The following is a 24,602-nucleotide window of genomic DNA, read 5'->3' as shown; positions in this document are numbered from 1 at the left end:
CCAGTGTATCTCCTGCTTCTGTGCCCCACCTAGCAGGGTCTGCTTCCTGTAGCTGACACAGCTTCCTTCTGTTTTCTGTCTCAAGAAGCCACATCTTGCTGCACTAAGTTCATGGCCGTGCTGCACCCCACAGCCTTCACCTCAGACATCATTTACCGCTCGTTTTAACGTCATTGCTCACCACACTCTTCCCCTTAACCTGTAAACAGAGCTAACTTTCTGTTTCCACCCTGTGCTAGCTGGGCTTTGACACCTTGACACAAGCTAGAGTAGCATTTGGAAGAGAGATTTCAGATCCTCGATTGAGAAAATCCCCCGCCAGATTGGTCTGGGGACAAGCCTGTGGTGAATTTTCTTGATTGATTATTGGTCTGGGAGAGCCCAGCTGACTGTGGGTGTGTCACTCGAGTCTGGTGGTCCTCAGTGCTCTAAGAAAGCAGACTGATCAAGCCTCTTCTCCATGGCCTCTGCAGTAGCTCCCGCCACCAGGTCCCATCCCTGTCTGAGTTCCTCTCCTCATTTTCCTCATCAGTGGAGAGTGGCCTTGCAGTTGTAAGGTGAAATAAACCCTTTCCTCCCCAAGCTGTTTCTGATCATGGTGTTTGATCACAGCCTAACACACCTGAAGGTACCATATTGATTATTTTAGTGTAATTTGTCTACTTGTTAGTACAATACCCTGTTTGTTTCCCTTGTGTGTAACGTTGTGGGCCAGACCTCACATGCTATTGGTATTTTGCATTTAATCATTTGTTGTAGGTCATCTTGCTTGTCAGTTTGGCATACCTGAGAAGAGAGAACCTCTGCTGGGACATGTCTGGGGGCACTTGCTTGATTGACAGTTGATAGAAGTGCTATTCCTGGGCAGGTGGGCCTGGGATATATGAAGTAACTGAGCGAGGGAGAGGAAGCAAGCTGGCAAGCAGCATCCCTCCATGGATTCTCCGTCAGTTCCTGTCCCAGGCTCTTGCCTTGACGTCCTGCCTTGGCCATTAGATGTAAGATGAACCTTTCCTTCCCAACTTGCTTATGTGCACGTGCTTTTCTAACAGCAGCAAAACGTAGCCAGCTCAGCACTGCAAGCACACGAATTCAACAGGTAGCTTGGAGATAATAGCTCAGTGTGACAGCTGACTGGATGCCGGGCCACAGGGTGCCCACACACTTGTTCAGTCAGCGTTCTTAGGGTATTTCTGGATGACACTAACTGTGAATTGGGTAAAACAGATTTCTCCTTTCTGGTGTGGGTGAACCACATTGATCAGCTGAAGGTCTGAACTGGAGTAAAGACCAGGTTGGAGGAACCTCCTCTGCCTGTCTTTGAGCTGAGACATCAGGTTCTTTTTCCCTCTCCTCTTTTCCCTTGATCCCTTTCTCCCCTTTTCTCCTTTTCTCCTCTTTTACCCTTTCCCCCCTTTTCCCCCTTTTTCCCCTTTCCCCCTTTTCCCCCTTTTCCCCTCTCCCCCTTTCCCCCCTTCCCCCTTTCCCCCCCTCTCTTTTCCTTTTCTTTTAATCCTTTAAACTCAAACTGAAAGATTCCAAGGATCTTGCCCTTTCAGCTTTTCAAGCAGATTCCATTCCACTGACTCCCCTGGCCCTGCCCCTTGCTAGAGGTTTTTCTGCCCTGGTAGTCATGTGGGCCAATTATAGTTCTCTTATAATTAGCCTCCTATGTGTCTGCATGTATGATGTATGATGTATGCATGCATGCAGGTATGTATGATCTCATTGCATTTCTGATGACCTCTGACTAATGCAGCTTCATGAGCTCAGTGAAGTAGCTAACTGCAGTCAGAGATAGTTTACACCTGTCAGCTGTGGCCCTGTGGAAGAAGCTGCTTGTGAAGTTTCTGGGTTTATCCAGTCAGAGGTAGCATCGTTCTCTGGAGCAGCTCTTGGTGAAAGCCAGAAGCCCCTTTACAGTTTAAGAGCATATACTTAAAACCACTATTATAATGAACAGTGCACATATTATAAACAAAACTAATTATATTGAAAGTACTTAAAAACATGTGATGTAAGATATGTTTATTAAAGACATATTGTACCAAGAAAATATACTTTATGTGTTGACAAATGTGTGCAGTTTAAAATAAGTCTTTTTGTTTGCTTCTTTTTTAGATATCTTACTATTTTGTTCTTTCAGGCCTCATAGCTGAAATGAAAACGTGTTTGACTAGGCCTGGCTCAAGACCTTATTTTATTTGTGTGTATGTAAGTGTGTATGTCTGTGCATGCATGTGTCTGTCTCTCTCTGTGTGTGTGTGTATGAGAGAGAGAGAGAGAGAGAGAGAGAGACAGAGAGACAGAGAGAGAGAGAGAGAGAGAGAGAGAGAGAGAGGGAGGGAGAGAGAGACAGAGAGAGGGAGAGACAGAGAGACAGAGAGGGAGAGACAGAGAGACAGAGAGACAGAGGGAGCATGAGAGAACACGAGACAGTGCATGTGTCTGTGTGTGTGTGAGAGAGAGAAAGAGAGAGGGAGAGAGAGGGAGGGAGGGAGAGAGAGAGAGAGAGAGAGAGAGACAGAGAGACAGAGAGACAGAGAGACAGAGAGAGAGACAGAGGGAGCACGAGAGAACACGAGACAGTGCATGTGTCTGTGCATGGATGTGGAGGCCGGAGAACAGCCTCAGGAGCCACCCACCTCTTTTTGAGACAGTGGCTCTTACTGACCTGCAGCTTGCTGGTTAGGCTAGATGTTAACCTTAACACATTTTTGCAATTTGGGAGAATTTTTTTTTTTTTTTTTTTTTTTTTTTTTTTTTTTTTTTTTGAGACTGAGTCTATGTAGCTCAGACTGGCTTTGAACACTTTTCTTATTTATTTATTATTTATTTATTTATTTATTTATTTATTTATTTATTTATTTATTTATAAAGACATCACTGTACATCCCTATCTGGACTAGACAGAACTATCTGTAGATCAGGCTGACCTTGAAGTCACACAGAACCACCTACCTCTGCCTGGGTCTGTCCTTGAATTTTACTGCTTTAGTCTCCTTATGGCATGCTGGAATTACACACCTGGGCACCATACCCTGACTCTGAATCTTTAATCACTCCCCCCACTGTGGGGGGGGGAACCTTAAGAACTGAGGGAATTGAGGGGTCAGTGGAGATGTTCAGTTAGGTGCCCAATGTACAGGTATGAAGGTGGAAGTTTGATTCTTTAGGATCCAGGTAAAAATGTTGGACATATTGGTGCCTGTCTCTAACCTTAGCACTGGTTGGAGATAGAGACAGGAAAATGGCCAGCCAGCTGAATTGATGAGTTCCAGGTTCAGTGAGAGACTGTCTCAAAAAATAAAGTGAAAAAGAGTGACTAAGCAATATAACCGGTGCGGGCCTATGTTCTTCGTGCACATGCATCTGCACACATATGCACACCCCATACCACATAAACACAAGAAATAAAGTCGCACACCACTAGGAAAAAATATTATATTTTAATTAGAATTAGAAAAGCAGTTTAATTATTCAAGGAACTCTAAAAGCTTTGAGAAGATGAATGCTCCTCTTTTTGTAGATATAAAATATGTATGTAAATTGTGCTGGTAAATTCAAAATAAGACAAAAATTAAAGCTCAGTTTTACCTCATCTTAAAATTGTTTACTTGTTTTGAAACAGGATCTGTATTGTAGTCTTAGCAAGTCTTGACTTTACAACTCTCCTGTCTTGGCTTCTCTCATGCTGGAATTAGAGGCTTCTCTCTCATTTATTTGATTTACAATAATAACTAGCATAAATATAATTCTGTCTTGTATATGTGTGTCGATACAATTTTCCAAAATTCTAAGGTATTTTAAATATGAGGAAACGTTTTTGAAAAGGCTGATTTGTCAAATTATTTGCAGTACCATTACATCTAGAGGGATGGAGGCCCTTGTCTGTGTGACCAGTGCTGTGGGTGTGGAGCTGTCTCGTCCTCACCGGTGGATACTCCATACGTAATACGGTGCCTTACTTACTTTCCCGGAGGCGCCTTGTTCATCTTCTCCATTGAGCACTTGAATTTCCTTTAGGTTAAAGTTTCTTTGTGATTGGTACCTTTCATTTGCTCTTCTGGTTTGTAATATTTCTTTTCCATGAAAAAAATTAGTATGTAGTTACAGAAGTTGTTGAATTAATTCACAGTTTACCTGTTAAGTGTCAAGTAGTATTTCAGACACTAGATGAACAACATAACCGTTTGTGCTTTCTTGTTTCGGTGCTCTTAAACACACTGATGAGTCCTGTTTTATAATTCAGCTTGGTTTAGTTTTAGTTATAACTCTGACACAAGTGAATCCAAACCATTCAAGTTCTCTGGGAGCATTAGAGCAGGTCATTGCAGAAGGTAAGATGCGTTTGCTTGTCTCTGCTGAGTCAGTGAATCACTCCTGCTTCAGTAGTAGTGTTTGCACAGAGCTGCTAACACAAGCCCTTCCTGCTAGCATCTGCGTGATAGGCTTATCTTACTCTGGAAACTCTGGGGACGGTGAAAAGCATCACTTGTTGGCCGCCCTTGAGTGAAACTGTACCCTTCTGCTGTCTAGTGGTACAAGAGTCTGGAAGAAGTAAGAAAAGAAGAAAGGAAAACCTCAGATTGGATTTAGAGTGTGAGGGGTCGTCTGAGAGGGTGAGCAATGTAGGGACCAGAAAATTAGATCTGTGTGTGGACATGTGACCTGTTAACTACGTGACACATGGCTAGATGTCAGATGCAAATTAGACCCTGTGTGTGTACCCTGACATCAGTGTTTGTTTTACAGGTAACGCCAACATACAACTTCTTTGAAATGCTTTACTACCAGGTTCTAGACATGGCTGACTTGTTTATAACTTTCTGTAATTAAAAAAAAATAATGCTTCTACTAGTACAGTAAATAAAAACTACAGTTAACTAAAATAATTAACTATCCTAAAAGTTTCAGGGATTCTAAGATTTGTTTTCCTATTCTACCACTAGCCTACTAGCACTTTGAAAAGTGCCACAAACTGATACGAACCCAATAATGGGACCTTTTCTTTTAACTTGGTCCATTTCCCCAGAATACTGAGCCCTATTATTTTTTTTGGGGAGGGGATTGGTGCTCTGGTGGGTCTGTAGATATTTGGCAAACACCATAGGTCTGCAGTTACTAAACTTCAAAGACTATGGGGGATTTCCAGATGGCATTCTCATTGGCATGGCACACAGTATAGTCAGAGCAGATGCAGGACAATCTAGGTAAAAAGCCAGCTCTGAGTAAAGATGGCTGAGTGCCACTGTCACTCGAGAATGGAGCTCCTGGTAGTACTCTGAGCACAAGCTGTATTCTCAGAACACCACATTTCAGTTGGTATTTTTGCAGGCGCCTTGTTACAGCAGTAACATTCAGTGCTTTACTGTTTCTCTGTAATGCTTGCATTTATTGGAGATATTTTTTGGTCTTACAGTCCCCCTTCTGTTGTTAGAAAAAAGTCAAAGTTGCTGTTCTTTTCATATATATGAATATGAATATATACAGTTGCATATCTGTTGAATTTTTCTTCCCTCAATCACCATTCATCATTGTAGGAACATTCATGGACAGAGGAAATGTATGTAGTCACTCAGGTGTTAGTGTAGACGTTCCTGTCAAGAAACAGCACCACAAAGGGGCTGCCGCAATAGAGTATTATGGACTAGGTATTTAGAATGCAAGGTATGCGTTCTTGCATCTGGGAAGCTCCAAGTCACCACACTGCAGTCAGTGCCTGATGGGGTTCCAGTGCCTGCTTCACAGACGGCCATCTGTGTCCTCACGTGGCAGACGGATCCAGGCTCTCTGGAGTTTATTCTGTTCTCGTCCTGTTCATAGGAGACTTGCCAGCCATGTCCCAAAGACTCTACCTCCGTATAAGACTGCTTGAAGGCATTGCTTTCCACAAACTGACTAGGGAGATTTCCACAAACATTCTAACCACTGTACCAACCAGCAGACATGTCAACACTTAAGAATGGGCCCAAACGGACTGGAGAGATGGCTCAGTGGTTAAGAACACTGACTGTTCTTCCAGAGGTCCTAAGTTCAATTCCCAGCAACCACATGGTGACTCACAACCATCTGTAATGGGATCCAATGCCCTCTTCTGGTGTGTCTGAAGACAGCAACAGTGTACTCACATATATTAAATAAATAAATCTTAAAAAAAAATGGGCCTAAAGAAACAGCAGCCCAGTCTTGGAATATAACCCTCTTAGGATTCAGTGTCTCCACTGGGAATCCTCTAGAGAGTATTCCTTATCCCAGTCTGCCAAATAGTTCTCTATATTAATGACCATTGGGCTTCTTTGCTTTACATCCCATAGTGTGTGCTAACAAATCCCTTTGACTCATTCCGACTTTTCTGTCGATTCCTTATTTCTATTTTATTTGCTTGTTCTGGAGTTTTGGAGCCTTTTATAATTACTGCTGCTTTATACTGTGTCTATGTAAAGCTGAAAGTCTGTCAGGAATGAGAGAGGTGATGAGTCAGAAAACAAGATGTGTCTAGAAAGGCTTTAGAGAGGCTCAAGCACGGGGGAGGGGGGAGTCAGTCTTGATGTGGGGAGCAGGTACGAATTATGTTTTTCTAAAAGTTAGAACATAACTACATAAACTTCCCCCTTCCCATTCCTTCCTTGCTTCTCCTCAAAATTATGACCTCTTTAAAGTGTATTTCTTTGTCTCTCTGTCTCACACATATACACACAGAGTAGATTTAGCATTACTTGTATCTTTATGATTTTGCAGCTGACCATTTGGTATTGGAGAACCAACTGGGAGCTCATCCCTGGGAAGGAATATTTATCTTCCTACCAACATTCCTTAGTTACTTGTAGTTCTTTGTCTCTGGTAGAGTCTTGTGAGATTTTCCGATTCTATATCAGCATGTCTGTTGGTGGTATTCATCTTCAGGTCTTGTTTAGGCATATGGTAGCCAAGGTATCATGAGTGAAACTTCCCTGTCTTTTTAGGACACAAGATTCTCACAGCAGATTTCCTGGTCCCCTGTCTATGACCATCTTTCCTCCCCTTTTCTATGATGTCCCCTGAGTCTTAGGTGCAGGAGTTGTGTTACAACAGATGGATCAGTTGGGACTGGGTACTCTGCATTTGACTGGTTCCTGAAATGGTCCATCTGTTGCAAAGGGAAGTTTCTTTGAACTACACTTACCCATGGGTAGAAGGACAAATATAGACTATACTTACCTATAGATAGGAGGATACATACGTTTAGAATGCAGTTAGGAATTATGATGGTTTAGTAACGTTGTAGATTCTCCCATAAGATCCATGACCTCACTATCCCCAGGTCGTTGGCTTGATTTCTAGTATTAGTTAATGATTTCCTTCCAGTTAAGTGGGCCACAGAGCTGTTGGTTAGTGACCAGGTTTGTGTGACAAGGTGTCCTTAGGGATAGCATGCCATGATGGTCACGACTGGGTTTTATGTCTGAAGTGCGTGGTGTCAAGAACATTCTTAATGAAGATGCCATACATAAAAGAATAAGCACATGGTGCGTTTGGGCTTTCAGGAGAAATTGCACAGCCAGGATTGCATCAGGATGGTTGGAGATAACCCGAGTTCGAGACTTGGACCAGGCCCCTGAGAGTCCTGCACTTTATTTCCTGACCTAGTTCAGAGTTGGAAGTGCAGCAGGTGTCGGCTGACCTATTTCTACTCACATTTAAAAATAGATAACTATCCATTTTTATATTTTCTAACATTAATGATTGCATCTTTCATTTTTGTGTGCACGTGCCTGTAGTATATGTGCTGTATGTACATGTGTGTTTGTGTATGTGTGTGGATTTGCACTGCACATGTATGCATATATGCATGGGAAGGCCAGAGGCAGAATAGGTGTGTTTCTTAATCATTTTCAAGCTTATTTTTTAGAAACAGGGTCACTCAGTGACACCAGAGCTGGCTGGCCAGCCGGAGGCCCACCTGTCTCCCCTCCCTTAGCTCTAGGCCAGACTTCTGTGTGAGTGCTGGCCACACGGCTCAGGTCCCGGTGTTTGCACAGCAGACACTTTATTGGCTAAGCTCTCAACCTCCCAGGCCTGTCATTTTTTCGTTTTGAGGTTGTTTGCTCCTGTCATTCTCCGCTCGCACCTTAGTATCTGCAGATGAGGCAGCAGATAGTTAGTGCACAATTGGCCGGCTCTGCTTCCAGCAGCGTTGGACCCTGCGCTCCCAGGGGTGCAAGTGTTCATGTGCTGCTGGTCATCTTCTCCTTCACATCACGGCTTCCCTCTTCATCACAGGACTTGGCTTTTACTCTGGAAGAGAGACAGCAGCTGAACATTCATGGACTGTTGCCTCCCAGCGTCGTCAGCCAGGAGATCCAGGTCCTCAGAGTCATTAAGAATTTTGAGCGCCTGAACTCTGACTTTGATAGGTATCACATTTATGAACATTTTTCTCCTATGACACTCTCCTATTGAACTTTCCTATTGTCTTTTGTAAAGAAAGTTGAGCTATTATGTGATTGGGAATGGATAAGTTAATAACTTTGAGGAGAAATTATTTGCAAATACAGTGAATTTTTTTAAGCATTTACTTTCCCTAGGATTATTTGAATGAAGTATTTTTTATAATCTAATTTTAGTTTATCTTTCTCAAGATAATTTTATAAAAGGAAATGATATATACCCATAATTACTTAATATATGTTATTTATTTATATGTAAACATAAATATTAACAAAAGAAGGAAGACATAGCCAGGAAAAGTGCTGTCTTCATTTCTGAAATTGATCATGGGTCTTGCTGGTGTTTATAACCCCTTCTTCTGGTGGAGTGCTACAGAATTTCAGTCCTGAACAGTCTGGGCCTTGGCGGTGCTCACATGGGTGTGAGTTCCCATCCACAGTCAGCAGGACGGGCAGCTGTACTTACCAAATAAGTTTCATCTGAAGGACACTTGTGGAACTGTGTTCCCTCTCGAGGACAGCTTTCCCAGTGACCTCAGTGCCTTCTGCTAATGTCACTTCTTGAATTTCCCAGCACCTTTCCAATCAGTACTTTGAAGGAGACCAAGTTTTTCTGCACATGTTCACACACTTAAGTTCACAAACAGAGATCACTCTGAAGGGCCTAGTTTTATTACTGAACACAGTTTTTCAAAAACTTTTCAGTCGTACAAAGTAGTTCGAATTTTATTGAAGGTTATAGGTGATACAAAAAGGATTGTGCATTGTAGAAAGATAACTAGGTGAGAAATGCCTCTACCCAGAGAAGGGCCGTCAGCAGCTGGGTGTGAGGTGCACTCATCTAATCTCAGCACTCAGGAAGCAGATGCAGGTGGATCTCTAGAAGTTCCATGCCAGCCTGCTCTATAGTGAGTTCTAGGCCAACCAGGACCGCATAGTGAGAATGTCTCAAAAAAAGAAAGGAAGGAAAGAAAGGAGCCAGTAGCGAGCCTAATTTAGTGGTTAAGTTCTACTGTGATATTTTCATCTCTTTATAAAATAGGGACTATGTCTGTCCAAATACTGAACAGAATTGTTACTTCAGCAGTAATAGTAATGTTTGAATGATAGTAATAGGGCTGGAGGGATAAGATGGCTCAGTGGTTAAGAGCACTGACTGCTCTTGCAAAGGTCCTGAGTTCAATTCCCAACAACCACATGGGGTTGTAATGGGGTCATATGCCCTCTTCTGCAGTGTCTGAAAACAGCTACAGTGTACTTATATATAATAAATAAACCTAAAAAAAAGAATGATAGTGATCAAATTTGTGTATCCTCATTTTTTGAGGTCTTGATACATTTGTGTATGTGTACACATGTATGTGTATGTCTGTGTGCATGCACATGCATGCAGTTGTGGAGACCAGGAGTTGATGCTGGCTCTCTTCCTCTGTAGCTCTCCACCTTTTCTGAGACAGAGTCTCTCACTGAACCCAGAGCACATTGATTGGCTAACCTAATGAGCTCTGGGGTCCATCGTCTGTAACCCTGGGTTACAGATGTGGACCACTGAGCGCAGTTTGCACTGATTCAGAGATCCAGACTCAGATCCTTGTGTGTGCATGTCGGGCTTTTTCCACAGAGCCGGCTCCCTAGCCCCTTGAAGGATAATTCTAAATATTTCTGCTATCTCTTCTGTAAGACAGGGTCCCACTGTGTAACCCAATCTGTCCTCGTACTCATCTTGCCTGAGTTGCCTGAGTGCTAGGGTTATAGGCACATGCCACTACATCTGCCTGATTCTACATGCTTCCCACCTGACTAAAGATGTGTTGTGTACCTGGCTGGAATTACATTTGCCATAGCCATTTTGAGTATTGGGTATGGGTCTAATTGTGTCTCATTTCCACAGGTATCTCCTGTTAATGGATCTGCAGGATAGAAATGAGAAGCTCTTTTATAGTGTGCTCATGTCTAATGTTGAAAAGTTCATGCCCATTGTTTATACTCCCACCGTGGGTCTCGCGTGCCAGCAGTACAGTTTGTCATTCCGAAAGCCAAGGTATGAAACTTCTATTTTAAATACATTAAATAAAATTGCATTCTGTCTTTTTGTAAATTTTTCAAATTTTGTAATTGACATGAGTTGTATTAATCTATTGTATAACACGTGTAAATCACGAAATGGCTAAATTGAGCTAATTAATGTGCACATTACCAGTTTTATGTGGTGATTATTCAAACCAGTTAAAATATATTATTATCAGTGATTTTTTGGTAAGAACACTGAAACCAGTCTCCTAGCAGTTCCAAGCATCTAATGTGTTGGAGCCTGGAGAGGCTTCCAAAGGCTCCGAGCTTCAGTTCAGTTCTCAGCACCCACACTGAGCAGTCACACCTGCCCGTCACTTCCATGCCTGGGGTGGGGGCTCAGCACTCTCTTCTGGCTTCTTTGTGCAGGACAACTGCATTCATGTTCATATACACAGTCACACTTAGTGTTAGGTATTTAAGTAATAAAGCTTCAGTGTCTTGTGGCCACCTATATGGTAGTAGGTTAAACCAATAATGCAGTTTAACATTCTTCTACTTACTACTGAGACAGCAAAATGTAAACTTCCAGGCAGTCTAGTGCCAGAGGTCCAGGGGCTTCTGCCATAGGCAGGTGGAGCTGGCTTCTAGAAAGATAAGGGGCCAGATGGGTGTTGATGGGAAGGGTCATTCTGGATTCAGGTATTGCTGGCTAGGATGAGCCAAGACTGCTCACTTTAATTTGGTTTTCTTGACTTAGCCACATTAGAATGGTCAGACTCAAGCCTACTGTGGTAGTGGCACATGCCTTTAATCTCGGTGTTCAGGAGGAAGGAGAGTTAGGTGGATCTCTGGGTGAAGCCAGCCTTGTCTACCCAGAGAGTTCTAGACCAGCAAGAGAGACATAGTGAGAACCTGTAAAAATAAAATTAAACATATGAAGGTGACATTTTAGAACCAGAAAGGATAGTAACCTCACATCTCTCGCTTAGTCTGTAAACTTTAGAGAGTCTGTTAAATATCAAATCACTGATCTTGTTTTTAATGCTTTCAGAAGAGTGACAGGGTTGTTGCTTGCTGGTAAGCTTTTGCCACTCATGGGTAGTGGCCCCTTCGGCTGATATTTGTCCAGTCTGTAGCTAGTGCTCCTTCATTTGCTTTGTTACATTTAAGACACACTCAGCATTTGCACTGATCGTGTCTGTTCTGTTTTTGTTTTTTGCATTGGTTGTGCTTTAAGGGTTTTGGAAAGAGAGTGCCACAGAGGATGTTCTTTGGAGCTTAAAACCACTAGAAGGAGCTGGTCTTTAACTGTTGCTTCAGTGGACTTTTGGGCAGTTCTTGAGAAAGAGCTGCTTGTTACTGACCGTGGAGATGCAGGAGGTGGTGATCTCAGGAGTTACAGTTCAGATGATTCTTTTCCTGAGCAGGCCAGGTGCTGCATTTATGAACATGTGTGTGTGTGTGTGTGTGTGTGTGTGTGTGTGTGTGTGTGTGATGTTTACTAAGTAGGAGTGAGGTGAAGTCTGTGTGTGTGTGTGATGTTTACTAAGTAGGAGTGAGGTGAAGTCTGTGTGTATGTGTGTGTGTGTGTGTGTGTGTGTGTGTGATATTTACTAAGTAGGAGTGAGGTGAAGTCTCTGCTACCACAGCTAGTAGGAATCCAGTGTGTGCCCAGAAGGAGTTTAGAATTCCAAAGTATTTTCTTTCTTAAGCATTGCCTTAATTAGGAAAAATGTAGAGAATGGAAAAAATGTAGACATGGTTTAAGCATCAGTTCTATACATCACGATCTTACAGTCAGCCAAATGTATGAGTAGACGTATAAATGTCTCTGGCAAGGCAGTGAAACTTATCTTCTACTGTAAAAGGCCTTTACAAATGCACACTAACAGCTCATCGAGTCTCCATCCCATCTAGAGACTGCACATGTGGAAAACTTGAGTGGAAATTTCAGTTCCAGATCCAAAAATAATTTTCTTACAGTCTGTGTGGCACATCCAGGTGTTTTGATTTAAGTTTACTCGTAACATAAGGAATTCAGAAAGAGTTTGCCAAGTTTTATCTCAGGTAGTGCTCATGGAGACTCACATATTGAGTTACTTTTCCATTTATAAGAATGCATGTATTTTAAATGAGAATTATAAACCTTAGTCTTTATTACTTAAAATAAAAAGTAAATTGGAAAGAGGCAGTGATTCTTAGATCATTTTGTATCTTCCCTTCTCAGGCCTGGAATAGTACATTGAATAGAAAACCGTGTTTTTGATGGGTTACTGAAATATTGGGCTCTGTACGTAGGAGGTGACTGTGGTAGTAAAAGTTACTTAAACTGGTCATCTGAGTGTAGACTAGAGGAAGTGAGGGACCCAAGCCTGCAGGCTCACGTCTTCACTTACCCAGGTCTCTTGTGTGGGAGGCAGCATCGCTTTTCCTGGGATGGCCAGAGTGGAGAACTGCAGTTGCTGGGTGGGAATTCTTGTAGGGCTACAGAACTCTCGGGCTTTTCTGACTGGCACTGGAATACACTTTCCCTACCTTCAAACCTGGAGATAGCTGAGTGGTTTGGGATGCTTGTTGATGATACCTGCTCTGTATGAGACATAGCAGTGAGTTTGTTGTGACCCATTAAATTCTGAGGTCACTTTCCTTTCATCTAATTTGTGCTAAATTAATTGTGATGCTGTAAGGTTCTGTTTCTTCCTTTTCTGTTCAGCCCCTCCTTCTGGCTTAGGAACTGTTTGTGTTCTTGCTTGGTGAGGACCATGTCAAGGTGGCTCATGTGTGAACGCTGGAAGTTCAGTGGCTTTGTGTGGCTTGTTCACCTGGAGGTGCTCAGTGATGAGAGAATTCACATCTCAACCTGTAAGCTCAGTGCTGCTCTCTGTGTGCCAGGGTTCAGCATTCTGTTTTGTCTAGCTCCCGTCTGGCCTGGGTACAGGTAGTAACTCCTTTCCTGCACACCAGCACAGGGCACATCAGTGCAGGGCATACCAGCACAGGGCACACCAGCGCAGGGCACACCAGCACAGGGCACACCAGCACAGGGCGCACCAGCACAGGGCGCACCAGCGCAGGGCGCACCAGTGCAGGGCACACCAGCGCAGGGCCCACGGTACAGGGCCCACAGTGCAGGACGCACCAGTGCAGGGCGCACCAGTGCAGGGTGTACCAGTGCAGGGCCCACAGTGCAGGGCACACCAGTGCAGGGTGTACCAGCACAGGGCACACCAGCGCAGGGCACACCAGCGCAGGGCACACCAGCACAGGGCACACCAGCGCAGGGCGCACCAGCGCAGGGCACACCAGCGCAGGGCCCACGGTACAGGGCCCACAGTGCAGGGCGCACCAGTGCAGGGCGCACCAGTGCAGGGTGTACCAGTGCAGGGCCCACAGTGCAGGCACACCAGTGCAGGGCACACCAGCACAGGGCGCACTAGTGCAGGACACACCAGTGCAGGGTGCACCAGCACAGGGCACACCAGTGCAGGGAGCACCAGTGAGGGCGCACCAGTGCAGGGCACACCAGTGCACCAGCGCAGGGCACACCAGCACAGGGCACACCAGCGCAGGGCACACCAGTGCACCAGTGCAGGGCGCACAGTACAGGGCCCACAGTGCAGGGCCCACAGTGCAGGGCGCACCAGTGCAGCATGCCTTCTTTAAAGTGACATCTTTGAGATAGCTTGTTAGCTTTTAAAATGTGCATATCCCTGCTGGCCTGGGCAGTGTGACATGTGTTCTTAGTGAACACCGAGATTTGAATCTCTTGATTTGCATGATTTTGCAGGGGGTTTTCTGGGTCAAGAGGATAAGGAACTGTTTTCACAGATCACCTCAGGCCACTTTCATGAAGAGAGACGGTCATTTTTTTGTTTAAAGTTTTGTACATGTTTTTAAAAGTGGCTTACAAATCAGTACCTTGAAGGATTTAGAACCTCTTGTGAAGTAACCTAACACACTGGTTATATAATGCTGAAGGGCTGGGCGTGATGGTGCACACCTTTAATTCCAGCACTCAGGAGGCCGAGGCAAATGGATCTTCATTCAAGGCCAGCCTGTTCTACAGACTGAGAACCAGGACAGCCAAGGCCACCCAGAGAAACATGGTCCCAAAAACTAAACCAAACAAAACTCTGAAGGAGTTCAGTTATAACTTTCATTGCAATCTTGAGATTTATCAACAATAGTATACTTTTAAACAAGAGGAAATCATAATCATTTAATGACTTGGTTCATTTAAATTCCCCTTTTGCCTACAGCAAGCATGTAATTTTATTCACGTGTGTCCTGGCTGTAGTGCTTGAAAGCAGAGTGTTGCTATTTTCTCACTTGGTTTGAATGGTTACACTCCTCTGATGTCAGTGGTGTGCCTTTCCCTCTGTCATGTGACCTTCCTAACAGGTTGAGGTTATCAAGCTACAAGAGCATCAGGAAGCATGTTCTGGGGCAGTTCTCTCTCTGCCACGAGCCTGCACTGAGGTAGCAGGGAAAGCAGGATCTGTAGCTGTAATCACCCCTGCTGCCCAGACACCACAGGACAAAATAATCTCAGATATCTCCAGAGAGGTTCCCTGTCTTTCAAAATATGATTGTGAATGTTTAGAAGCAAAAGTAAAAATGAACCCAACAAAAGCTCACTACTGTTTTATTGTATATTTCATTATTGTATATTTCATTAGTAAACTTTGTAAAAATAGTTGATAAGATTCCAAATTATGTAATTATCCAATTTATAAAAGTTACTGAATTTTATATCTTCTTAACTAAAGAAGTTTTATTTTTAACAGTGTACCTCAGCCTTCAATATGACTGTAGATGACTGAATGGTGTGCACAGTAATTTGAAGTGTACCATATTTTATAAGCTTAAAAATAGTGTGACTGTGTGAATTAAAACATTAGCATCATAAACAAGGAAATTTGTTTTAAAAGCTAATGAGGTAGAGGTGTGTGCACACCCTTTATTCAGAGCAGCTTGTTTTTTGACATTTGCCACATGTATGTATCTATATTATGGTCAGGGTGACCATAGCAGTTACGCTGGAGTTCATCACAATAGCCTGCAGGTCTACAGTTAACTAGACGGGCACACATCCTATTTTTAAAATGAGTATGCAGAAGGAATTTTCAATCATTTTGTATATTCTTTGAGTCTGTCATTTTGGAAATAATATTTATGTAGAGATGGAGTCAGTAATGTTTAGTTATTGTTGGTTTTATTTTTTAAAATGTTTATTTTATAATTTGAAAGCAGTCATTCCAAGAAAAGTATCATCAAGGTGTTAAGGGCCAGGTTTCTTAGAGAGAGGGGAGAAGGGAGAAAGAGAGGGAAAGAGGGAAAATATGAACAAGAGCGTGAGTGAGTGAGTGAGAGAGCACAGGGAGTTCTCTAAGAAACTGGAGCCAGGGAAGGGCTGATCAAAACAAAACAAGCAAGCAAGCAATATACCCTTTGTAGAAACATCTAGCATGGTGCTAGCCAGGTTGCCACATGAAATTAGCTATCATATCCTCCCCAAACAATGTGGAACCTACTTATTTTGGACTAAGTTTACCTTAGGTCTAAGTTCTCCAGGGAAGCTTCTTGGACATTTATTCCCTTAGGCACTGCTTCCAAAGGTTAAAGTGATACATTTGTTAGTAAACATTATTCTATAGAACAGTCTTTCACAGGGCTTACCATGTTTGCTTCCCCAAACAGCAGACTTCTAATAGGTATTTCATGAGAATGTTGCCCTACTAATGTTTCATTAATTTTTATGTTAATTAGTTAATTAATTTTGTGTGTGTGCGTGCCACTATGTATTTGGGCATAAGCGACAGCTTGTATGAGCTGCTTCTCTCCTCTCACACGTGGATCAGGTTGTTAGCTATTGCTCCAGCCCTGTGTCATTTCTAAGGTGTCTAACTTTTAATGACAGTAGTTTGGTTTTGAAACCCAGCTTTAGGAATTGTCAGATAACATTTTCTAGCACTCAGTTTCCTGTCAAGGTTCTCACTGTTTCTTCCCAGCTTTTCCATGTCTTCAGGAGCTGTCTGTGGGTCCTCTGTGTTCCTTATTTCTTCTCTCCTTTCCTGTACCAGGAGTTCCATGGGCATGTCCTACCTGTTAAGCACTTTATTAAGCAGTGACTCATCAGAATATGTGTTTTGTCCTTGTGGACAAGAATTTACATATAATCCCCATGTGAACAAAGGGGTTCATGACTGTTATAAAGGAAATAACAAGACAGTGAGAGTAACGAGGAGTTCCCTTTTATGATGCATAATTTCTATATGCAGGATAAAGGTGAGAGTTTGTAATATACGAAAGAAAACAAAAGGGGCTGAGGCCAAGCAAATTGTATTGTCAGAAGCTCTGGCATGGGACAGTGTGGCATGGTAGGCATGCGGCAAAGGCTAGACTATGTTTTCTTTGTAGTCCTTTGTCCTGTTGCAATCTACTGAGCTAATTGAAACCAGGCACATATCCTCCAATTACAGTTTTAGACATTGCTCTGACTTCCATGTGGACAAAGGCTGGGGTGGCATGGAAAGAGACTTGCACTGCTGCCTCCATCACCTCATTGCTTTGAATAGACTTAATCCGCTTAGGCTTTGGAGTAAGGAGATTAAACAAGGCTGCAAATGCACACAGTTGCCAACAGTGGCAGTTTGTGGGTAGTCTTTAGTTGTACTGAAGTGGCCTTAAGTAGCTGAGGTGACACTGTTGTATTTATACTGAGTACCTCAGCTGCAGGTCAGAGGCTCTGCTGAGCTGGATTTAAGAAGTCTGTGAGTGTGCAGACTTAGTACAGGTTATTTGAGTTGTAACCCAAGACCCTCCCCTTCTGATCTCGTTCTCTGTTCACTACCCAAACCCATCCTGAGCCAAAGAAGAGTCAGCTAGACCATGTGTTATCCCAGCACTAAATCTTTTTCACTTCATTTCTGTGCACCTATTTTAAATTTAAATATTATTACGATGGGTGTGGAGCACTGTAGCCTGAAACTCCTGCTCCAAGAAGTTTAGCTCCAGCTAGTTTTGGCTGGCTATTCTGGGGTCATAAGAATTCAACTCTCCATAGCCTTATTCCGCATCTCATATATTCCTCTCCATATCCCTGATGAATTCATTGGCTCAACATTTTATTTTCATGAGCTAAATATATGTCCCTTGTCAATAAAATACATTTCTTTCTTTTTTTAATTTAAGATTTATTTAATTATAAAGCACTGTAGCTGTTTTTAGATCAGATCCCATTACAGATGGCTGTGAGCCACCATGTAGTTCCTGGGAATTGAACTCAGGACCTCTGGAAGAGCAGTCAGTGCTCTTAACTGCTGAGCCATTTCTCCAGCCCCAATACATTTTTCTTAATCTGTACAACTGAGTGTGGTGATCCACTCCACCCATTCAGATGTCAGTGTCGTGTCCTGCAGGTCTTATTCAGGGGCCTAGTCTCCGTTCTGTGCATTCTCTTACTCACTTGTAACCGAAGAACTTCCAAGTCAGCATCTCTACCCCTCCCACCTATGGTCATTACTCAGTTTCCAGCGGTTAAGTAGCTCCTCTTACATGGCACACAGTGATCCACAGCTACTCAACCCCAGCCCAATATCCCTGACCTGAGGGACCCAGAGTTCTTAAGTGATACAGTACAATATTGTCTACTTGGTTCTCCAAACACCCCAGAAGTAGTCATGAGCTCCCTTTTTTTGTTTAGTATCTTGTCAAGTTTGTCACTTAGCTGTGAGATCAATTCCTTACCTATTCTTTCTTGCCAGTCTTTTATATTAGGTTCTTCTAATTTCTTCTCTGAGTTTCTGCATCTCCATCCTATCAGAATGAGTACTTTCCTCGAGAAGGTATTCCTAATTATGTCATTCCCTAGTCTAAAATGACTGACTCTGTGGTCCCATGACAAAAGTCAAGCTCTTTAGTGTGGTGCTAAAGGGTTTCTCTGTCCCTGGATCATTCTGCCTTTCTCTTTTTACTGTTATCTTCCTTACACTCTTTCTGGTCCCCAACACCTGGTGTTAGTTAGTGCCTGTCAACCTGGGAACCTTTACAATCTGAATACCATGACATGTGGTAACTAATTTTCTTATTTGTCAATCTGTGTTGGCCTTTCTGTCCTGAGTGGAGTGCTCACCCCTTCCCACACCCTAGAATGCACGGAGGCTAGCACTGCCCTTTTTAAGTACATAGAACATGAGTGAAACTTCTGAAGGGTGCATGCTAAAGACCTGAAAAGGCTTGGCTTGAGACCCTCCTGTGCTTCTTGTTAACTTGGTGATCTTGGGTTTATTATACCACAGATCCCTGGTCTTAGTTTCCTTTCTGTAAATGAGTGTCCTTAGTCTGTTTACATGAGATGAATCTTCTTGAAGCTGCCTTTCATGGGAAGTGTGTTGAGAACTTAGAAAATGATTTACCCAAAGTTCCTATGAACCTATAGTTCCCAAATGTCAAGTTCTTTTTATTAAGCAGAATTTGTTTTGTTTTTCTAATAGCAATTGTAACTAAAGCATAATTGTTTGTGTTCACATAAAATGTAGTTAGAAAAATCCAGGCAAATAGGAGCATCATGAACTATTTTAGGACCAGAGGGCTTTTCAAAAACGATGAAAATACAGCTTATGTTTTATAAACTTCATAAATGGGCTAAGAAGATGGCTCAGTGGGTAAAAGCACTTGCCGTACAAGCCTGACCCAGAAGCCATGTAAAAGCTGTACTCATTAGTGCAAGTACATGTAACCTGAGTGTACTACTATGGGGGGGTGGGAGGCAGAGGCAGGAGAGTCACCAGAAGTTCTTGTGGGGCCTAGCCTGGCTTAAGCAACAGCAAAGAGACCCTGTTTTGAGCAAGGTGGGAAAATAAGACTCCACTCCTGAAGGTTGTCCTCCAATTTCTACATGCAGGCTTCATGCAGGGAGCTTCCCAGCAAACCCCCCCCCCACGACAGAGAGGAAGGGGGGGGGGAAAGAAGGGGGAGGAGGGAGAAAAGAGAGATTTCTGAGTGTTGTTACTCATTCTCATCTCCCTCCCACCCTATTACCACCTCCTCTAAGTTCCTTTCCACACTAATGTCTTTTGTTTGTTCTGTGACCCTGTTGTCTCTGTGAGGTGGGTCTAGAGTTACTTGTTGCAGTACAGTGGGCTCCTCAGAGGTCCATTCTCACTTCAGCTAAACTTAAAACAACAACAACAAAAACAATGATGGGTTTCTGGTGGTAGTAGAGATTTGAACTTTTGAAGGACAAGGATGGTCAGTTGGTTTATGGAACAGGATTTGTGTGGTCAGTCAGCGATAACAGTGACCCCCAGAAAAATCCTTTGGAAAAGTAGCCTCACATCAGAAGCTTGTCAAGTTTGTCCATGTGATTTATATTTGTGTATTGCTGGCTCTACTCTCTCCTTTCTTTTTATTAGATGAAATTTTTTTCCTCTAAAAAGGAAAATACAAGGGAAACTCTCTCCACAGACAAAATACAACCACAGCAAAACCAAAGCATTCCAGTTGTGTTAATAAGGTCATGTTTCCATAATTATCAGCACATGTACATAGATTTCTGTGGTCTAAAACATTAGAAAAGGACGTGAGACTAACTGATGGGCAGTTTGATCATTTAGTGCTGAGTTTAGATCAACTGTCTTTTAGGAACACAGTCACAAAGCAAAGACCAGCAAAGGAAGTTTTAAGGCAAAGGCCCAGAGTTAGGACTGTTGGGTTTATGTCATTCTATAATTTGAAAGGATCCTGAGAACAAAGCTTCAACTATGAAGCACTTGCTCCACAAGGATGCTGCTGTTCCAGGCATGAGTGTAGGTGTGGAGTAGCCTCAGCTCCCAGCATTCAGTGGGGCAGCATCACTGATGAAAGTTGCTACATTAGTTTCCGAGATTCCCCGAAGGTTTGGACGTTGTTGGACATTGTAGTCATGAGCCAGTGCGGTCGGGTTTCATGTGAACATTGGGGCAGATCCTAATGAGCTAATAAGAGTTGTAGCTCAAGTGTAATTCTTTTGTAGCCTTTCCCCACTGTCCTTTCTTATCTGTAGAGCCTTTGGCTTTCTGCATACAAATTGGTGCCCCTTGCTCTGATGGGAGCCGCCGCACTTCCATCATTGTCTCTGTGGTTTCCTGTTGTGTTCCCAGTTTATAGTTTATATTGGCTTTCCATGGGACTCACATTCCATAGCCATCAAGTAACTGAAACATTTTCTTTGCATTGGCAATAAATGTTAGATAGGATGTATGTGCTTTCCCTCGAAAGTGAGTTACTTTTTTCTTCTGTTTCCTTTCATTTGTAATTTTTGCAAGGAAACCTAAACATCAGCCTAAAAATGGCATTAAGTATGAATGCTATTTAGGTAGGATCTAGGGCCTCAAACCTGAAGTGCAGGATGGACACTTGACAAGTAGTTAACGCTTGTACAATTGTTTTCACGTTGGCATCTACCGTATGTGGCTGTTTCTCTATTTTTTTTTTTTTTTTTTTTTTTGTCTCATTTTTAGTGCTGTCTCATAGCTAAGGGTATTTCTATTTTTCTCCCTATAGTGTCATCCTTGAAAACTTTCAGTTTGTGTTTTTTAATGGACTTACTTTTATTATATGTGTACTGGGTATTTGTGTGTGTGCATGTAAGTGTACTGTGTACATGCTATACTGTTGAGTCAAAAGAGGGCCATCAGATCTGGAACTGGAATTGTAGACAGTTCTGAGCCACCATGTAGGTATTGGGAACTAAACCCAGGTCCTCTGCAAGAGCAGCCGTGCTCTTAAATTCACTGAACCATCTCTCTGCCCCCACACTTCAGTGTGTCTTATTAGATATTTCTGGGGAATCTTGAGAGGGTATAGGAGAATATCATTAATAATAGGCTCTCTCTCATGTAATGGATCTCAAATTGGGCCAGTCATTGGTTGACTATTCCCTTAGTTTCTACTCCATCTTTATCGCTGCACATCTTGTAGGCAGGACAAATTGTAGTTCAAAGGTTTTGTGAGTAGGTTGGTGTCCCCATCCTTTCACTGAAAGTCTTTCCTGGTTACAGGAGGTGGCCATTTTAGGTTTCATATCCCCTACTGCTAGGAGTCTTAGTGAGCGTCACCCTCATAGGTTTCTAGGAGTTTGCCTTGTCCTAGGTTTTCTAGCTAGTCCCAGAGATGTGTCCTGCATCCCAGTTCTTACTCCCTCTGTCCTTCCTGCACTTAATCTCTCCTGTTCCCCTCTCCACCCCACTCCCAGCCAGTTCTCTCCCTCCACACACTCCCAAGGTCTGTTTTATTTTTCTTCTCAGTGCGAGTTGAGCATCCTCCCCTAGGTCGTCCGCGGTACTTAGCTTGTCTGTGGATTATCGTATGGTTATCCTGTACTTTATGATGAATATCCACTTATAAGTGAGTGCATAATGTGCTTTTTTTGGGGTCTGGGTAACCTCAAATGGTCCTGGTAATGGATGTTTTCTGGTTCCATCCATTTACCTGCAAATTTCATGATGTCCTTGTTTTTAGTGGCTGTGTAGTACTCCAATGTGTAAATGAACCACAGTTTCTTTATCCATTCTTTGGTTAAGGGACATCTAGGTTGTTTCCAGTTCCTGACTATTATGAATAAAGCTGCTATGAATATAACTGAGCACATGTCCTTGTGGGATGATGGAACATCTTTTGGGTATATGCCCAGGAGTGTTAAAGCTGGGTCTTAAGGTAGTACTATTGCCAATTTTCTAAAAAAACTGCTAAATTGATTTTCAGAGTGGTTACACAAGTTTGCAGTCCCACTGTTGATGGAGGAGTGTTCCCCTTTCTCCACATCCTCACCACCAAGTGTTGTCACTTGAATTTTTGATCTTAGCCATTCTGACAGGTCTAAGATAGAATCTTGGGGTCATTTTGATTTGCATTTCCCTGATGGCTAAGGATGTTGAATGTTTCTTTAAGTGTTCCTCTGCCATTAGAAATTCTTCTGTAGAGAATTCTGTTTAGCTTTGTATCTCATTTTTCAGTTGGGTTTTTGGTTTGTTGGTGCATAATTTTGTGAGTTATTTATATATTTTAGATATCAGCCCTTTGTCAGATACAGATTTGGTAAAAATCTTTTCCCATTCCATAGGCTGCTGTTTTGTCCTATTAACAGTGTCCTTTGCCTTACAGAAGCTTTTCAGTTACATGAGGTCCCTTTTATCAGTTGTTGGTCTTAGTGCCTGAGTTGTTGGTGTTCTGTTGAAGAAGTTGTCAGTTAGGAAAGCCTATGCATTCAAGGCGATTCCCCACTTCTGCTCTACCAGATTCAGTGTCTGGTTTTATGTTGAGGTCTTTGATCTACTTGGATTTGAGTTCTATGCGGGATGATAAATCTATATGTAGAAATCCAGTGAGACCACTAACCTTTGCTGAAGATGCTTTCAGTTTTCTATTGTATAGTTTTCTTCTGTCAAAAATCACTAAGTCCAATTTGTGTTGTCCATATACTCATGGATGTTGGTCTGTCCACTAGAGCATCACTACAGGGGACCATACCCTTAAAAAACTGACTCTTCATCCTCCAGAAGCCATCAGCTGTCAATAGCCCCTCTGCTAGGAGAGGATGCTTGTGAGTCCATTGCCCCTTCAGGGAGGCTCAAATTTTGACTGGTTTGACCGTTTTCAAGCAGTTGTAACTACCATGAGCTGTTGAGTAAAAGGCACTAGGACGCAAACAGTTCCTTTGTAAGAGCAGTACATGTTCCTGACCTCTAAGCTACTCTCTAGCATTGTTTCCCTTATTCTTTCCATTATTCCATTTCCTTCTTTGATTTTTTTATGAGAAACACAAATTTCTGACATGTAGAGTTTCTAATCTAGTTGGAAAACACGCAAGAAAATGCATTTGTTTGTGAGAGTGTCAAGTAGTAAGAAACAGCAAGTTTCTATGGAATTCCAAATTCAGCTTGAGAATATGATTCAGAAACTGTTTGCAAGAGAAGCTGATACTCGCGCTGCCTATGATGAGTGATTGGGAGCTGGTCTGGCAGTACGGAGGAGCTGGAGGGACTGGAAGGCTGCCTGGCAGAATCCTTGAAAAGATCACTGAACGTTGGAAATGATGTGGTTCTCAGGCTGAATCAGTTGATCAGATGCCAAGAGCAAGAATGGGACCCAGAATGGGAGATAAAGCATTAGAAATATCAGGAACGTAGACAAAGTGGGCTTTGAAAGTGAGTCTAAGGGGCCAGAGTAAAGCAGTTTCCTTAGGTCCTAGCTGTTCCTTAGAGTGAGAGAAGCTTGAGGGAACTGGGCACAGGAAACCTGCTGCAGAACCCAGTTATCACTACTCAGATCATTCTGGCTGCGGCTGAGGTAGCAGCGTGTTCCTTGCTACTTGCTTCAGTGTTCTGGGTTCCTGAATAAAATCCACACATGTGCAGCCTCCATATTTTAATATGCCCTAAACAGCATAATGGCTGGGCCACTTCCCAACCTCCACGTGACTGATGTGGTTTCTGATAATCTCAACTCATCACTTACTAAAACCTATGTTCCATCTTGGCTGTCCCAGACCCTCCTGGGCCACCATCCCTGACTCTTACATGATGGCTGTGCTCTCTTCTGCACCTCACAGGCCTGGAGTCTCCTTCTTCCTCCCCGGCATGGTCGCTATATTCTTCCTCCGCCCCCAGTCCCTTGCCAGGACTCCTAATAGTCCCACCTCTGTCTCCCTGGCCAGCCATTGACTGCAGGCAACTTTATTTACTAATAATCAAATAATTTACTAATAATCAAAACCAACTGGGGGGCAGGGTCTCTTATGTGTAGACATTTAGATTCTCATACAATTTTGGGTACCCAATTAACATAATACAAGCATTAGACCAAATCATAACAAAACCCAGCATCTAAAGTTGAGCAGGAACAAGGACACTGAAGAAGACTGTGGGGTAGCAAGTGGGACAGCATCAGAGCTCATGGGACTAGAGGACAGGATATGGATACTTCCTAATACTATAGCGAATAGAGGCTCAGCTGGAAGGACACTATAGTGGGTGAGAGGGTCAAGGCTGTGCGCTAATCTAATGAGAAGCTAGAGGGTAAGAGTGAGGGACAGAGGTAAGCAGTAGCTCTTTGTGGAGAGTACAGGTGACACTGACTCGAGGAAGGCAGGATGAGTTGTGCGTCTCTTGGTGACAGTAG

At 42.9% G+C, this 24,602-nt stretch overlaps 1 protein-coding gene across 2 annotated transcripts in view; it reads left to right on the top strand.

The window, feature by feature from the left end:
• Positions 1-24,602, top strand: part of ME1 (malic enzyme 1) — a 100,861-nt gene that overhangs the window by 6,601 nt on the left and 69,658 nt on the right. Inside the window, exons 2-4 of one of the 2 annotated variants that reach the window (XM_080934827.1) lie at positions 760-998; positions 8,263-8,396; positions 10,321-10,470. In XM_080934827.1, the coding sequence (XP_080790953.1) occupies positions 936-998; positions 8,263-8,396; positions 10,321-10,470 (347 nt within the window). In that variant the 5' untranslated portion in view covers positions 760-935. The remainder of the gene's footprint in view (positions 1-759; positions 999-8,262; positions 8,397-10,320; positions 10,471-24,602) is intronic. The other variant, XM_080934828.1, reaches the window with a different exon arrangement.

Source organism: Micromys minutus (genome assembly GCF_963924665.1).
Source record: "Micromys minutus genome assembly, chromosome: 21".
Lineage (NCBI taxonomy): Eukaryota > Metazoa > Chordata > Mammalia > Rodentia > Muridae > Micromys > Micromys minutus.
The sequence above is the reverse complement of the archived record's forward strand: the minus strand, read 5'-3'. Positions and strand labels throughout refer to the sequence as shown.